Source organism: Heterocephalus glaber, unplaced genomic scaffold, assembly GCF_053883595.1.
Source record: "Heterocephalus glaber isolate CG9 unplaced genomic scaffold, H.glaber_assembly_v1.0 deba00001608, whole genome shotgun sequence".
Classification (NCBI taxonomy): domain Eukaryota; kingdom Metazoa; phylum Chordata; class Mammalia; order Rodentia; family Bathyergidae; genus Heterocephalus; species Heterocephalus glaber.
The window spans coordinates 11,075,230-11,093,659 of record NW_028258379.1 but is presented as its reverse complement, the minus strand read 5'-3'; the positions used below and the strand labels follow the sequence as shown (position 1 = coordinate 11,093,659).

Sequence of the window (18,430 nt, the reverse complement as noted above, 5' to 3'; positions counted from 1 at the left end):
GCTGCCCCTCTCATCCGTGATAGTCTATTGCCAGTCTGTCCTTAAGTAAACCTGTTAGGTCATAATCATTAAATGGTTCCCTCTATTTTGCTCGTTTCATCCCTTGAATACCGTATACTTATGCAATCAGTTATTATTGGCTTTGATATCTATTTTTTTTTTTTTTTGGTACCGGGGATTGAACTCGGGACCTTGTGCTTGAGAGGCAGGTGGTGGAACCACTGAGTTAAATCCCCGGCCCCTGGCTTTGATATCTCTAGAAAATGTGGCTAAACATTATTAGCTTATATTCCATTTATTATTTATGGATTTTTCTATTCTCCTGATGTGGATTATTTTTCCTCGATGTAAAATATGCCCCATTTTTTCCTAGTAACTTTTGCTAGATAACCAAACTAAAAATATGTTCCTTCCTTAGCACACATCTATTTTAGGTAGTGGAAGTATCATTAGGTGATTTTGTATATTTCTTGTGAGGTATTATTGACTAATCTTTCCATCAAATGGAATGCCCACATGTTGATTTTAAGTTCTAAAATTGAATAACTACCTGATGTATCATCCAGCTGCCTCTTTTCTGATCGAAAGTGAAGTTTAATTTTTTGACTACTGTGTATGGTTTAAAAAATTTTTAAAAAAGAATTTTTTTAACTAATCAATGTAAGTAAATTTTAAGATCATGTTGCATCTGAGACAAAAACGTATTAGTAACACAAGAATAGACCCTGAGGTTCAGATGAGGGCTAGGAATTCTTTACTCATTGTTTTGTGTGTGTATTGGTTAGTATGGTTTGATATTAGACTAGGTTTCCGTGGAATTTGGGAAAATTTTCTTTTTGTTAAAAGAAATATAAACGAAATGAAAGGAGATAGTCAAGCATGGTCAGACCTCCTGAACTTTATGTTATTATAAAGCTCAGTGTGAGGCAGGTAGTTATTATATTGCATAGGTGAATGCTCCATTTTAACCAAACCCTTTAGAAAACAAAACAGCACAGACTGAGCCATTCACCAGCTGCATTTCTTATTATGTTCAAGTACAATTCTTAATTGGGTGAATGAAAGAGTTGGTTAGCCATCAATATTTATCAATTATTGCACTTGCTGACCTTCAGAATACTATGCCAGGTGCTAGGGAGATTCACAAAGAAATAAAAGACTGGTCTTTGCCATTAGATTAGAAAACAATAGGAAAGACCCAGCAAAACCCTCATCCAATAAACTGCAGACTCACTGAAATATATAGCAGAATCCTATAGATAAAAATATTTCTTTCAGAGTCTGTCTTATCTCTTTACCTCCAGTCCATAGGCCTATAGCTGGCAGTAGGGTAAACATCTGATTTAATTGTTCAGTGAATAAATCACTCCATTATGACACAGTGACTTTATTCACTGGGCCTGATTAATTGGATTTAGATCAACTTTTTAATTCTCTTTTCAGAAAGAGAAAAAGGTAGTTCATTTTAGGACCTTGGTGAAAAATTAAAATGTTCAGATCGTAGTCCGAGATCATTGTTCATTAAATAGGTCGCATTCTTTCTCTATATGCATTCATATTCTCCTGGAGTTGGAGCTCCTATTTTCCATTATCCTGAGGCAATTCAAAATTCTTATAATCATCCAAGGGAACTAATGTTAACTCAGTTTAGGTATGAACAGGCAACACATTTTTAAAGGCTGCCAACAACAGTTAAAGCAGAATGTTTTATGTTTCCCTATCAGTTAACTAGAACAACAGCATCCTGATTCTCTGAACATTCAGAGGAAGCAAAATTTTCTAACACACTGCAAATTTGCCATATCTAAGTTTCAATATAATTTGTTATGCCAAGGGTTAAGGAAGTTAAAGTTAACGATTCTAAGGTTACTCAGTTGAGTAGCTCTTGGTACTAACAGTGAAGACCACGGACCAGCATCTGGGCAAGACCTAGCCACTTGCTAGAAATGCAAAATCTCAAGTCTTTTCCCAGAGCTGCTGAATCAAAATTGCACCGTGATTGCATTGTACCTGTCCTGGTAAGTCTGCACACTGTAATGCTTGAGAACCACTGTTATAGTAGGCACTCGTGTGTTTTTCAAACTTTTAAAACCATGACCTATAATAGGACTACAGATATTTCCTGTTAATCAAATAGGAATATATGTAGATATATTTGAAACAAAATATTTTTCTGTATGTGATAAACTTTGATGTTTTTGTGTTTCTTTCTAATTTTACTTTTTAAAAATACTCCTCTTGACCCACTAGGTCAATTTCATGATCTTCTAATGGGTCAACAGATGGATATTTGAAAAAGCACCAATGGAAAATCACTAGTGAAATCTGTAGGTGCACAGAGTATGTATTAAATAGAATAAATAGTCTGGGAGTGGAAACCAGCTGGAAGATTGTTTGAGGTGGTGTCGATTAGAACTAGCTTAACTTTAGAATAACTTAGAGGTTGAGAGCTACTATCTCTGGTAGGATGGATAGTGATAAAAAGAGTGAATTCTACAAATATTTAGGGAGAAAATCTATGGAGCTTAGTAATTAATCCATAGACAACTGGAATCTGTAAAATCCTTAGAGGAGGTAAATACTGGAAAGCAAATTAAACTTTGGAGTAGAAATTATTACCTGGAACACTCAGTCAGAGTCCTGAATCTGGGCCACAACTACCTCGATTTGATTGCCTGCCTGTTAGCAAGAGTACGAGAAGAATGGAAAAATGAGCTTATTCACAATTTGGCCATATTGGGAGAGCAGGTAGTCCATTCCCCTGGAGCTCACAGAAGCCCTCCAGTTTATAGAAGGGGTAGAACAAAAGCCAGGAAATGTGCGTGTGTGAATTTAGCAAGGCCTTGGCCCACCAGAGGGACCCAGAAAATGTTGGTACCTCCTTGGTACGAGGGCTGGGTTGTAATAGTTTTTGCTCTCTGCATGAGGAAGCTGGAGAATTGTTTATCTTTTTTAAAAAACAGAAGTTCTAATTTTTAAAGATCTAACGTCTTGATTGCAAAATGACATTATCACGGGGAAAAGTCATAATCATAGTTTGTTTCATGGGGGTAGTTTGTCTTAGGCCAAAGATAATGAAACATTTTATTTTTTAAAGAGAAATTCCCTTTGCATTTCTATGAGTAGTTATATTGTATTTAGGCGTAACTAGAAAGGTCAAGAGGCCTAATAGACTTACTGCTGTTATAGCATCTTTTGCCTGCTGTCACCAATGTCTTTCTTCGTTAGCCAAAGGAGGCTCAAATGAGGGCCAACACCGTGAATCTTTGCCAGGTAGAGCTGCTGTTGGACTCCAGGTTTTTCAGCTCTGTATAATTATGAGATTTTGTCAGTCAGGCTTTCTCCAGTTATGGCTTTTGCGGGGTTCATTCTGCAGGCAAACTTTAGGAAAGAATGTGACATTTCTTACACATTATATAAAGTACTCTTTGGAGGTTGTAAGGGTGATAATGATGAGCTGAGATAACAGCCTCTTCTCGTTACTTACAGTAGAATGTAGAATAATATACAGCAGTTCAGTTTGAGCTTTAAGAGCAGTACATAGTGTAGAGATTGAAAGAAGCGAATCAGACACATTTAGTGAAGTCACACTTTCTAGAAAAACCATGCAAACAAAGTCGCATTTAACTAAATTGCATTTTTCGTTTTAATGCTACTTCAGTGTATACAAAGGAATAAAATACTAATATATAAGCAACTTATGCTTTTATCCACCTACAAATTTAAAATTTTATCTAAAACTTTCAAATATATAAACCATTAAACAAAAGCAAAACAGCAAGGCTAATATAATTTAATGTACATGTTATAAAGTCTAAATGAGTTAATATATGTAGAATGATAAACAGTTCCAGACATGAAAATACTGTGCATATTAAATATTTCCTGGGGTTATTACTGAACACTGTGGTAAAGATGATTTTAAGCTCAGTATTCCTACCATAAATGTCATGGAAGGACCCACTCACATTTGTATTACCATAAAATTTTGGTACCGATGACTGTGATAAAGAGCTGTGACATCATTTAGCGTTTGCCAAAGTGGAATGGAGCTGGAAACTATTAATTTGAGAATAGATGGTCTATAAGGCAAGAGTATTGATAGATGCATTTACCAAAGATCCTAGTAGGAGATGGGGGAACATTACGAACGTCCTGGAAAAGGACAGTTGTGACAAGGAAGAAGAGAGTATTAAATGACTACATCATTAGTGTGTTTGTATGCTTCCAATAGAAAATACCTATTTCTTTACATCGAGAAGTACACTTAACACATGGGCTAGATAACATAAGTGAGCATTCTCACTACAGTCGTAATTTCACAGCTATTCTTCTGGAGTTAATTAGAAAATTGAATCATTGAGTGTTCATTGTGAAGTTCCTCCCCTATGGCATAGCTACCAAGAAAACCGAGGCATAATCAGAAGGTGGCTTGGTAACATGAAGTTCAAAGTCTGTCAGCTAGAAAGTCCATTATTTATTTCTGTACTAAAGACAGCACGACTGATCCGTTTTATGACCAATCTTGGAAGATAAATAGAAATTTGAAAAAGGGAATGGGATTTAGGTGATGGATATAGCTTGAACACAGGAACGAATGTAAGAATATATTGTAGGCTCAGGTTCAGTGAGCTATGCGATGTAGCTAGAACATATGCTAAATGGGCGCTCCAGTGGCGCAATCGGTTAGTGCATGGTACTTATGGAACATATGCTAAATGAAAGGGAGTAGTGAGAAATTTAACTGAGAAAGTAGAGGTCTTTATGTACCAGTGTGAGAAGTCAAGCCTTGTTTTTTTAAAGGTTTGACCACATGAAAGTAAATTGTTGACTTATGAGAGTTAGCCTTCTGCTTCGCTTACTACTTTTCCTTGCTGTTTTTGGCAGGTAAATGGCAAAGACCTAAAGAACCTGCTGCACCAGGATGCTGTAAACCTCTTCCGTAATGCAGGCTATGCTGTGTCCCTGAGAGTGCAGCACAGGGTAGGTGTCACTTGCAGCCAGATACTTGGCACCAGATTTTTCCACCATGCTTGTGAATAAACCTGTGGGCGTGTTTTGTTTTGTTCTGGTTTTTTACTGTCCCTACTTTGAAGAGCTTGTCCTTGAGGGTCCTCTGGTACTTATAAAGGAAACTCATAACCGTATACTTGTAATCCAGGTCATACCTTCAAGATAATATTCTTCAAAGATGAAACTTGATAGTCAAATTTCAATAGATGGGTAGAAAAGTAGAATCACTTTTACTTTTTGTTAGGGAAAGACCCATATTGAGACCCATATGCCTGCCCTTGATGACTCTTATTTATAAAACCAACTTAGAAAGTATGTTTTCTGCCTCCCTCTATTTGCTTTTTCCTGTCAGTGCCATGAACTCTTCTCTGATCCATTTTGTGACCCTCTTGACCAAAGCTCTAGTGCTCAAGGGAAAAGGAAACAGAACTCAGAATTCAGTCAAGGCAGCTTCCATCCCTGTATCTGCTTCTTATTTTCTAGTGTGTTTTATAATTTGGATGATGGAAGTATCAGGACACAAAGCTCCTCCCACAGCAATGAGAATTTCTGGGTGTATATTTACAGCACAGGTTCAGTGTGCCTTTACAGTGCTCCTTCTTAAATTGGAACACTCTTTGCCTTACTCAGCAACTGAGGGAGGATTCAGAGCCTCAAGATTGAGAGGAGCTAATTCAAAAATGGTGAAGGCAAAACATGAAAGATATCTGACAAAAACAGCCAGGGTTCCAAGCAGAATATGAGTGTAATGGTTAAAAAACAGATTGGCAAGAGGTAGTATTGGCCATCAGCTGCTTCTGCCTTGGCTCTTCTCTGTTTCTAAGTCATGGGAAAATGTATGTATTAGATAAAAGCAAGTAAAGATAGGCACATAATTCAAATATGGTTAGGGTTCTTTTTGAAGGTATGTAGGAAGTGATTTGCATTGTTCACTTTGGGAAACCTCCATAAAGAACTCATAATAAAACAGACTTGGGTGGTTGGGGAATTGGCTTAGCCTAAAAACTGTGTCTTCCTGTTGGGCGTATTCTCTCAGGACATCTCATCAAGAAATAAATGAAAGATGTAGAGGTGGTATAGAGGATATGAAAAGTAGTTTGTGGAGTCTTGCCCTTCAGATGGAGGGGTCAGAATTGCATAGATTATAACAAGGAGGTTGCATCTAACTGAAACAAGATGCCACCATAATTACTGCAAGTTAGCCAGTAAAAATTGATAGTAAAAAGGCCCAGTCTGTAAAAATGACCAAAATAAAGACAACCTATTCTCAAAAGGAAATACTTAGGCAATAGAAAAATGACAATGATGGTATAGTTTATTTTTACTTACTTACCCCTGAGCCTGTATCTCTGTTGGGGACTATAATTAGGACATGAAGGACAAAACTCTACTTTGGAGGCAGGGAGTACGTTCTGAAAATTGGAAAGCATTTCCAAAGAATGTCATGTACTTGAGTTGACACTGCCTGGATCTGCTCTTACTGCATTCTGATGGCAGGTAATCTTTGTAAGCAAACATTTCCAGGAGATTTCTTCCTTCATCCCCCTTCCCCTGCTCAGTAGTATCTATGTTCCTCACAAGATAATAGATTTCATCTCATATTTTCATTTTCCTGACATGAAGCACACATAGTGAAGTACAGGCAGTACAGAAACAGAAAACTTGCCCCTCCCTGGTCCCATTAGGTCAGTAGCACAACAAAGTTAAAAGCCACCCCATCAGACCTATTTTCTTCCCAGAGAATCTGTGCTGTGGAAAGAATTTTGTCTAGTACAAAGAGAACTCCTTCTGCTAGGTGCTTCCTGGGGTTTGCAGGAGTCTTTGTGTGCCTGCAGACTCAGCCCAGATGATGCGCCAGCCTGGACATTTCAGTTGTGATGAGTACCCAGGAGTCACTAGAGTTAACGTTTCTCTTTCCCTTCCAGTTACAGGTGCAAAACGGACCTACAGGCCATCGAGGTGAAGGGGAGCCAAGTGGTATTCCCATAGCTATGGTGCTGCTGCCAGTGTTTGCCTTCACCGTGGTAGCAGCCTGGGCCTTCATGAGATACTACCGGCAACAGCTTTGAAAGGCTTGTTCTCTTCCAGCTCCCAGTGAACTTAACGTTCCTCTCACCTTCCTTCCCTGCCAGTCTCCCACATCTTTCCTTCTCTCTGTGTAGCCAAAATATGATTTAGAGTGAATGATTCCTACCATGAACTTTGCTGTTCAAAATCCCAAGTCTTCGTATTCTAATGGGGGAGTAAAGGTATTGTTTGAAGGAAAGCTGAAGAAAAGACTTGCATAGAACAAGTGAGGAGTTACATATTTCACCAGGACTGCCCATCGAAATTCAGCTACCGCCCAAAGAGGGAAAAGTCCAGTCTTCCTGTCACCATGGGTGATACTTTCTTTCTTTGCTGGTGTGTCTTGAAAGCCAGCTGTATGACATGAGAGGAAGAGGGGATTTTTCTTTTAATGATCTTCCTTGAGAAGTGTTTCTGGCCTTTATTTAATTTCTAATTACATACCTTTGTGCCTGTTTTGGACACAGGATATTGCGAAGAGCTTTTTACTTTTTGAAAAAAGCCAATACATATATACAGTACATATACATGTGCATATGTGATAGTATAATATTGATGTCTTGTGAAGAATTAAAGAGGTAAGAAAGCTACTCTGTGGTTTCTAGGTTTCTGATCTAAGGAATGATTTAAACTGAAGAACATAAAAAACTATTTGTAGAACCTATGTAGTGGGAATGAGAGTGTAAACTTAAAAAGTGAATGCTCAGTCTTCTTCTCAGAAAAGCTGTGGTAAAACTGAGGTACAGTGCCATAAAACAGCTCTGCTTCAGTGAATCTGTTAAAAAAAAAACCTCTGGGGTTTAAAGATAAGTCTTACCAGTATCTCTGGGCTACCATAGTGACTTTTGTGGTACCCCACAGTGCTGTGAAAAGGTCAGCTGGGATGATTGTGGTCAGGGCTTTAGCAGTGAGTCAAACCAACCCAATGAGAGAACTCTAAAAGGACAGGAGATTAGGCCTCAGTTGTATTACCTGAACCATCTCAGGCTACCTTTGAGTGTTTTTGGTTTCTAGTAACAGGAAAAAACTGAGAGAAAGCATAAAATTATCTCTGTTCTGATTTAGTTATGGTCTGGACCACCAGTTTTTCTTTTAAAAAACTGGCTTTTAATAAGTTAAACTGTCAGAGAAGGGGAGAAAAATGAGTTTTACTTAGTGGGTGTTTCCTAGGGAAAATCCTGGGAGCAGATTATGGATGAATGGAAGCGATGATATACCAAGAATATTGGTGAGGTGGGAACTATCCCAATCATATGACATTTAGGTAAGTTTTGAAGCACTGAGGTTAGCTAAACCCAAGGCTAATTTCTGGCTTTAATTTCCATTCTCTAGACAGCTGGCCAGACTAGGCTTTATATCATTTTGAAATATGATTATGAGGACTTTTTTTTTTAGACAGTCAGTTATATCCAGTTTTAGAACGTACAGTCTAGCAATCATTTAACAAATGCTGGTTGGATGTCAGCTTTGTCAGGACTCTTTTACAAAGAAGTAAAATACATGACCTTCATCCTAAAGGGTGATTTGATTCAGTTGGGAAGAATATGCTTAAAATAGAATTAGTCACATAAGTAAGCCAATGTAAGTTGGTGTTAAGTTTATACTGCAGACTCTTAAGAGAGAATAATTCATTACTGAGAATTTGAGGCAGTTCAGAAAGTCCCATGGAGAAAGGGAACAAGCTAAGGACCCTTGAGGAGCTGACAGTCTAGTTGAACGAGAGATTTCATGAATAGATGAAATGTTAAGAGTACTGTATATCATCAGGTTAAGTAACCATTGAAAAAAAGTGTTACCGTGCAAAGCATGATGTAGAACAAAGAAGATGTACAGATGACCATCATCTTATTTGTTAGAAATTTGGAAAAGGAAAGCTGTCACATAATGGCATCAGGCCAGAATGGAAAGGGATAGCTTTTAAAAATAAAGGATCCCTGCCTCTGGGTCAACTATTGATGTAGGGAGAATCTTGCTGTTAATAGTCTTGGCATATCTTTTGCCTTTCAACCTGAACTGTTTGGTACTTTTCGAGGCCCATTTAGATAGCCAGACTCACTGTGGGTTCCACAGAGAAACACCAACACTATTCCAGTTCTCATCTCCCCACTTTGGAAGCCTAACCTCTAGTGCCCTTACCTCCCAGATTCCCCTCAGGCCTTGGACATTAACACTGAAAAGACCTTGTGATATACAAAATGGAGCAAATGGAAAGTAGGAAAGAAAACTATTTAGATTTTTTTGTTTGTATATAAAATAAGCACCTAGTCCATTGTTGGTAAAAGTTTGCTTTGGTTGACAATAGGGATTCTGTTGCACTTAAATTTAGGTTTTCTTGGAAATGAAATAGCATTTGAAAACCAAACATTTTAAGGCCTTATGCAAAAATGCTATTCATTGTACTCATTATATGGAAACTAAAAATTATTATAATAGGTGAGGTATCAGAATCCATTATAGGTTATAAAAAACTTATGCTATTTATAGACTGAATCTAATATTTCTACCACCGAAATTAATAATGTTGAAAGCTTTGAAAATTAAATATAGGTATTTTCAAGACCCTATATTTAAATCTTTTCTCGATATTTGTCATTATATATAATACGTATATTTGGAATAAGATATTCTTTGTTTCAATCATCTCTGTTTCCTTTTCCTGCCAAGTTTTAAGTTCTGTGTGAATGATTTCATGATTTAATTGAAACATCTAGCCATGTACAATGGAAAAAAGTTTTATTGGTTATTGCACTCTATACCAGGGCCTATACCAACCTCTGATTGGTATGCTGTTTGTGCATGTGTCACAACTCTGAGATCTAAGCATTTCTATAGAGACTAAAGATTAGAGAGTAAATTACTTTCCTAAGATTCTATAGGTGGTAATAATAGAATCAAGATTTAAACTCAGGATTTCAGGTGCTACCATCAATGATATTTCGTCAGTATCAGTGGTTCTCAAAGTGAGGTCTCTGGACAATAGCATCAGCATTACCTGGGAACTTGTTAGAAAAGCAAATTCTTGGGCTCCATCCCAGACATACTGAGTGAGAAACACTAGGTGTGGCACCCAGCAGTCCTTTTTAAAATTCCTCTCGGTACTGATTCATGCTAAAGTTTAAGATTCACCAATCTGGGTTAATAGTTCTCCCATTTCTCAGGTTAGTATCTCTTTAATTGCTTGTAAAACTCCTTAAGCCCATCCTGCGCCTCAGGCCAAATGAGAATCTGTGGGTCTGAGACTCAGGTAGCACTAAAATAAATTTCTTCAAGTGATTCCATTGTACAGCCTTTGTTGAAAATGTTCTATGGCATTCAAACCTACATATTGTTTAAATTATTAAATCACATACAGACATTGCTCCAACCAAGATCAAGAATTTCACTTGGGCAATATTACAGCCCAGCTCTCTGAGCTTCTGCCCCATGTGTAGACGTGGAGTGAGAACTGGAACATTCTTTTGCTCCTGATGTGCTAAGGACAGAGTGATCAGCCTCCAGCAAAATGTATGATTAGTATCTTAGCTTATGCATCCATTAAGAACCAAGTATAAGGTATTGAAGATACAAGGGAACCAGAAAGGTTCTAGGATGCCCATCTTAAAGGTGAGAAAATCAAGGCTCAGAGAGGTGAACTAACTTACTTTAGTCAAACTGAGACTGTGGCAGACATACCTTTTTGTTTCGTTCCTGTTGTGAATGTTTCCACTAGATGAATGCCCACAAAATTATCATTTTTTATTTCAGTACAATTCCATCTTCTCTCTTGGACTTTGAAGAAAGACCAGAACTGATAGACAGCTGAAGGATACTGCAAGCGTCATGATTAGAATGGGAGATTCCATTTAACAATCTGAGAAAGACTTAATATTCAATCAGATCAGTTCTTTCAATTCCAATAATGTGTTTTTGGCAGTGGGTATTCTTTTTATCATGTAAATAAGCAGATTAAAAATATATTTGGGTTTGAGGCCAGCCTGGGCTACACAGTGAGTTCAAGACAAGCCTGAACTACATAGGGAGACCCTGTTTAACAAACATACCAACAAACAAAATATATATGAATATATACATGAATATATATATATATATATATATATATATATATATGTATATATAGAACCAAAGCAAGAAACTATAGATTGTCAAGAATGTGGGGAAGTAGAATCCATGTAATTTCTGTAAAGCCAATAAATATTTTATTCTAGCTACTTTGAATAAAAATTTTTCTTTGGACAGATGAGAACTTTTTCCCTTCAGCGTGAGTGCCAGCCATGTGCTAGGTTCTGAAAATAGAAAGATGAATAAAATATAATTACTCTAAGCTGAAATTGCTCAGCACATATAAGTGGAGAATCTTGATGCTAAAGTGTATTTTTCTAGCATCACCTAGAAGCAGACCCTTGAATTCTGAAGCTCTCTACCTCTCACAATAAGTTTAGACTTGGCTGCTTTCCCAGGATAAACCCCTTTTTCTATTCCTCATTTAACCCAAATTGTTTTGAGACCAGCACTCACATCCAAAAGATCAATTCTGATCTAAAGGAAGACAGTATTTTAAGGAATTCTGTTCTCATTGGAACCAGATTCTTAACTGCTATATTCTCTCACATTTATTTGTAGACTACAAACCATGTGATCTATTTATCTGATGCAGTTGATGAAAACCTATATTATAACATGGCATTGCCGCTTCTAAGAAATCAGCTTATAGCTAATACAATATAGCCTGTTACAAAACCTCACTGTTAATATTCTCTCTATTTTTCAAGGGGGGAAGAAGGCTGAAATAGGTTTTCAAATTTGATTTAGCTATGAACCAACAGAATCATTTACCAAAATAAACTTTGTAAATTTATTAACTAATCCCAGGAAATTGAGATGATCCTTCTTCCTAGTTTGGAGAGTTGCAAATGAAGACACAAAAGTGAATCCCATTGTAATGCTGTATCTACAATGCTCATTTGAATGAGTTTCTTCTTACCGACATGTGTGTTTTACCTTCAGTCTGTGTTAGTTCTTATAAGAATATTTTCCATATGAACTTGTTTTGTTTCCTTTCATCCTGATTCTCATGTTAGGTTACATCCCTGGACATAAACAGTAGTCCATTTCTCAGATCAAATCGGTGCCCAACGGCACCTTGGAAAACATGTGGACATAAAACCATATTATTTAGGAAATATCACTACAGATTAAATATGTTAATGGGCTATCAAAAGGTATGATAAACTGAAATTTTGCCATTTGACCAGATACAGCAAATGAGATAATAATGGATCTAACTGTGCCTTGTGAACTATGGCATTCAGTAAAACTTTGTTGAATTTATCACTGAATTTTTATAATGCTTTTTCACCTTCTTTTGGAGACTGTTGATTAAATATCTTGTTTTTCTGCCACCTTCTTTAAGTAGCACCTGACAGAACAATGGAAAGATGAAATCTAAATAATCAATTTGAAATTTAACTTTGACAAAGGAGATAAGGGATAGGACAGTGACGTACTCCTAATAATACAGAAAATTTTCAATTACTAAGCTTTTATCAGCAGTCCAGTTATTCTAAGCCCTTCACATCTATTCATTTAAGCTTCACAACAATTCTAAGATAACTGCTGTTGGGCCCATTTTACAGATGAGGTATGCATAGAGTGGTTAACTTGCCCAGGTCATACAGCTATTGATTTCTAGAACTGGGATGTAAACCTAGGCAGTGTGCCTTTAGGACTTGCATACATAACCAGAACACTACTTTATCTATCTATTCTTCATGATTAAATATTCTGCATTGGGCTGCCCTTTTGTATAACCAAGGTCAAATTCTTACAACTATACAAGGAAGTACCAATATTTCCATTTTTATAGATGAGTTAACTTGATGGTTAAAGAAATTAGTGACTTGCTCAAGACATAGCTAGTCAGTGCCAGAAGTGGGAATTTACTTCAAGCCAAGGAAAAATCCATTTATCCTATAGCAGTGATGGCAAACCTTTTAGAGCTTTCAGTAATACAAACAGCCCACTGTGGCATGCATGCCATGGGTTCACCACCACTGTCTTATAACCCATAAAAAATAATAGGACAATACATGACTATATTCTAAAACAATATTCATAATCACTATCAAAAGAAATATGCACAGAAGAAACAGTTGATTGTCTAGCTGAATAATGGGAAGTACTACTGGTTTCAAATTGGGCTGAACTAGAAACAGGCACTCAGCTGCTCTGATTTTAGCCATACAAATTAGATTGAATGGAGAGAACTGCCAAAGTAAAACATTTTGGATTTTGATCTTGAGAGGTTAGAAAACCATTCAGTCTGTGCTTCACATTTCTGAAAATATCCACACTGTGATAAAATTTGATGACCAAGTGAAAGTGGAGTTTATCCAAGGAAGTTCACAGACCAGCAGATCAACATCATCCTGAAGTGTGTTACAAAAGCAGGTTTTTCAATCCCAATCTGACCTACTGAATCAAACTCCAATCACAGGGCCCAGTGGTCTGTTTTAATAGTTCTGCGGGAGATTCTGAGGCACAGAGGACTGAAGACTCCAATTTAAGGTTTGCAAGCCTAAAGACAACAAAAGTTTGAGCTGGAGTGGATCCATGGAAGCCATACAGGGAGTGAATTGTAAGGAGATAGTCAATATTACCAAATTCTGTAGGAATTTCAGTTTCTTTTGGGTTCTGACCTCCCACCGTTCTGCTACAGTCCTCACATTTGCAAGTTCTCTCTTCCAAGTTAAGTGAAGAAACAGGAGGTGAGGGAAGGGATTAGCAAATTGTCTTATGTTAATAAATCTTGGCCTGATACTTCAAAGTCTCCCTTGGATCAATTCAGGTGGCCTTTCTCCCTCCCAGTTTTCAAATTCAAACTCTGATATATTCTTCCCATTCTCCTATTTTCATGTTCCTTATATGCTAGTCAGAGTGATAATGACTCAGTGTACTAAATAATCCAGTGTGGCAATATTGTGTCATATCAGAGGCAGCCAGAGCTCTGAGGAGGCAATAATTTATATTTGACTGTACAATTAGAGGGGCTACACAGAGTAATTTCCCAGGAGCTGCGTAATGAAGATGAAGTTCATGGAATACTCAAGGAAGAGTATCTTTTCCAGGATGGAGTAGGAGTGAAGAGTGGCAAAAAGGCCACACTTGTATAAATACAAGTTGATTATGCCACTGGAGCTCCGCTGAAGTCTTAATCTTAAATTTTGCTAAGAAAAGAGTGAATACTGTAAGCAGAATCAGGGAATCTCATCATTATGTCTTCCAACAGTGTGGATTGACCAGAATCGGTGGTTTTTGCTGTTGCTTTGTTTTAAAATTTGACCCTATGGTCTTATAGGCAGGGGTACCACTGGAGAAGCCTAAAAAGTAGATCTGGAGTTTCTCCTCTAGAGACCACTAAAGGGGCCACTTTAACAGGTGCAGAGGTGATAACCAGGAACATTTCAATGGCATGGGAGATGTAGGAACAGATGGGAAGATTTCAGGGATAGAGTAGGAGGCATTATTCTGTATCACCTGCGCCCTAGGTGTAGCTTTCTGATTCATTCTGACGAAAGGCACCCGTGGGGACTTAGTTCCCTAAGCTATCACAGTACTTTCGGACATGCTTTGTTGTGCCCTTTAGATCGCCATTTTGTTTAAGGCAAAGATATCTTCATCTCTGTCTCTAGAGTCTTCCAGAAAGATGGTTGCAAAAAAGTATGATTGTTGAACCTGTGTAAAATAGACTTATAAATGACAAGATCACAGCCTATCACACAGTAAACACGTTAGCATTAAAGGTTCAGTGACGAGACACTGCACTGGTTACATTGAATCTAAACCTTCTAGCGATTTACTCTTAAAACTTTTTATTAAGCTGGTAAATTTTCCCAACCCACAAGCATGCACAGAGGCTGAGAGTTAGCTTCAGAATACGCCCTGTCCCCGCCCCCGCCCCGCCGAGTTTACTGCATAACCATGTGGCAGGGAATGTTCTAAGAAAACGTAGTCAAGACTCAGAACACGCCAGATACTGGCTTCCGTAACAATTCGATAGTGACAGCAAACCGGATTCTAACCTCTAAATTCTAGCTGCACGCTGGCATCCCGGAACTAAAGATATGTTGCCTCAACTTCTGGGCGGGCACGGGAGTGTGTAACCATGAATTGATTGTTTCTGCCTGGCGGAGCTTTATCAGCGGAGGACTCGACCCCAAACAACCCGGAAAAGCAGGTGAGTGAGGAAAAGCTGCTGAATTTTAGGAGGACGCCCTGGGTCGGCTTGGAAGGGACCCTAAACGGGCCAAAGTTGCAGTTATGTTCACACCCGCGGTGATGCGAGCTTTGAGCAAGAACAAGACCCTTCGCTACGGAGTCCCCATGTTGGTGAGTGCTGTGAGAGGAAAGTGGAGCCTCCTGGTTTGCAGCATCAGGACTTTGGGGAAGTCTGTAATAGGAGAAGCCGAAGATAGGATCTAAACTAGGAAGAAGCTGACAAAAGATTGAGAACTGTAAACAATCTTTCTTCTAGTCTTCTGCGTAGTAGCAGGATCTCGGCGCCCCCCACCCCCATCTTTTCCCGTTAATTACCAGGACCTATGTGACAGCTTTCCCATCAAGAACACGATTGTTGTTACTATCCCCCGTTTCACAGCTGAGTAAATTGAATCTCAAAGAAACCAGAGTTAACCCCAGTCTAGGTGATTACGAAGTTTGTTTACAGGTTTTTGTGATGAAACAAGTAAGACTTTAGGAATAAAGTGTTTAGCACGGTACCAGCCGTACTGTGGCGCCCTCAAGAGGTTGCTGTGTTACTATTTATATTTCTAAAGCGATTTTTAAAATAGCTTTGGTGTTTATATGGCTGCACAGAATTTTACACTGAATTCCCGAAAGATGTCATGAGAATACAAGTTGAGGCTGACATAAGGCCATCCCGAGTTGGAATCCGACAACTACCTTTAGTTGCTGTGTGATCATGGACTAATTATTTTGCTTCAGCCTCCGTGTCATGATAAATGAAATAATTTAAGTCAAGCATATAAACAAAAGCAGCTTTAAAAAATACACAGACGTTTATTACTTTGGTACAGGTACTGGCACAGGTGAAGGTACCAGCTTTTGCATTTAAGGAGGATTAAATGGATAAAGGTGATCCTAGAAACCTAATTTTTTCAACTCATCTTGGATGAATCCAGATTTTTCCCATCTCTAGAAAACTACAAATATATTTTTAAAGAGTTTGAGGGTAACTGTCTTTATAAAATAACAGGAACTATTTATGTAGAGGATAGGACGTGTGTAAAAACTATTCTCTGCAGATTAGTCTACCACCTAGAAACAATGTGGTTGTGGTCACTGACTTGTGATTCCCAGCATGTCCCTATGGAAATCAGTTTGTTTTCTTCACCTTTCAAAATTACCAAAGCAAAGGTCTTAAAATTAGTATACATTGAAGTACCTCAGTGCTTCTTCCCAAGTATGCTACTGTAGACTGTTCTGTGTAACTATACTGGACCTAGGGGCTGTGTTTCTGAGTATTGGCCCCACACATGTAGACAATTTTGCCCTGCAAAATGCTGTATTCAAGAGTCTGATAGTATCATTAGAATGAATTTAAGGGACACATCCTCTTGGTCATGTGTCAGTCAAATATGCCATTGCTACTATACTGTATTTATATTGAAGTTGATACTACTGTATTTTCTTTTTATTTAGTAGTTAATACTTCCTAGAAATCTTTATTCAACAATATGCAGAGTGGGACTTGAATTATCAGATATACGCTAATAATATTCTTCTTCCCTCTCTTCCAAACCATTTAAAAATATATATTTGCCTGTTTAACCCCCAGAATTTACATTTCTGATATGACTGGTGACCTGTTTGTTCCTATACACCAAAGAAAAAAAAAAACACCAAAAATGTTCATTTCCTTGTTTTTAGTATATTCTCCATTGCACAGCCATTATCACATTCTGCCCTTCTATTTTAACTGTTTTTTCTTTCAGCTACTGATTGTTGGAGGTTCTTTTGGTCTGCGTGAGTTCTCACAAATCCGTTATGATGCTGTGAAGATTAAAGTAAGAACCATAGTTGGAATTTGACTTATGTCTGTATATGTATGTTTTTGTTTAGTATTCTTAGTCTGAGTTTGTCTTGCTTTTCAAGATTAATATACAGTTTTTGCTCTCTTATTCTTTAAAATAGATTAATATTCACATGGAAGTGAATCATGTAAAGGATTTAGTAATGTTTCCTCTATTCACTCAAAAATGTGCAATATTGTAGGCTTTCTCCCATAAAACAATCTCTAGTAGCCTGACAGACATGGTTTATCTCCCACCCCTGGGGGGCATTTGCTGTTTTTTCTCTTGGATGATCATGCTAGCAACCATGCATCTACAATCATGGATTATTCATTATTGTATCACACCAATTGATTTCATTTAAGTGCAATTTAAGTATATTGCACTTTTGAACAGTTATAGTCTTTGACTTTGCTTATTATGCTTTGTAACATGGTAATGCTGTTTAATTTTTAATGTGACAAATATTGTGACCATATTTTCTAAGATTCAATAATGAAAATGAGGACAATTATACCAATGCCAGTGTGATGTCTATATCAATGAAGAAGAAAGCCGAGTAACCCTGTTATTTTAATGGGAGATGGAAAGAACACATACAACTGGATTAGGGAGTTAAATAAGCAAAACAGAGCATGCTGCACAATATGCAAAAAAAAGAAAAAATGAGACCTTTGGAGAGAGGGATGTGAAAACACACATGAAGACTGTGAATGTGTAGGATGACAGGCAGTACTTCCAAATCGTAAGTTTATTCATCTCCCCTGCCCAAACACCAATACTTAATCTATAATAGAAGATGCTGTTAATTCGTGCACTATAAAATTGAATAAAATTACATTTTTCAAATGCAGAGATACATTTTAAAAATTCCCCAGTGGGTAAATAAAAGAAGAAAGTCTGATACCAAATGTTCTGACTCTCTACCTTATATATATAGCTGATTTGGTTAAGTCTTACCAAGAATTATGCTTGTATATCAAATGATTAAATCATGGCAACAAGAAATATTTATCATAACTCTAGGTACTCTGATTTATAAGAAATGGAGTTTCACATTGTCTTCTTTTCACATTGTCTTGAAGAGTTTTAAAGAAATAATAGGTAACATTAAAAAAAATTATTCATGTCCTATAAAGTATTGCTTTTGCCCAGTTTTCTCTCTACTTCTATGGGACTTCATTCAGATATAATTATTTTTAATTAAGTTTAACACTTTACTTTTTATTTTTCTATTTTCTTCCATTCTTTGTCTTTGTGTT

General features: G+C 37.4%; 2 protein-coding genes across 7 annotated transcripts in view; both read left to right on the top strand.

The window, feature by feature from the left end:
• The window catches only part of Synj2bp (synaptojanin 2 binding protein), a 49,764-nt gene extending 39,411 nt beyond the window's left edge, over positions 1-10,353 (top strand). For both annotated transcript variants that reach the window (XM_021247144.2, XM_013067481.3), the window contains 2 exons: positions 4,888-4,983; positions 6,939-10,353. In XM_021247144.2, coding sequence (XP_021102803.2) covers positions 4,888-4,946 — 59 coding nt within the window. In that variant the 3' untranslated portion in view covers positions 4,947-4,983; positions 6,939-10,353. The remainder of the gene's footprint in view (positions 1-4,887; positions 4,984-6,938) is intronic.
• A 1,786-nt stretch (positions 10,354-12,139) lies between these two features.
• The window catches only part of Cox16 (cytochrome c oxidase assembly factor COX16), a 61,659-nt gene continuing 55,368 nt past the window's right edge, over positions 12,140-18,430 (top strand). For all 5 annotated transcript variants that reach the window (XR_015445020.1, XR_015445019.1, XM_087195335.1 and 2 more), the window contains exons 1-2: positions 12,140-15,465; positions 17,091-17,162. Coding sequence is in view for 3 of the 5 variants with exons in the window: in XM_087195335.1 (XP_087051461.1) it covers positions 15,397-15,465; positions 17,091-17,162 (141 nt within the window). In the remaining 2 variants the exon portion in view is untranslated. The remainder of the gene's footprint in view (positions 15,466-17,090; positions 17,163-18,430) is intronic.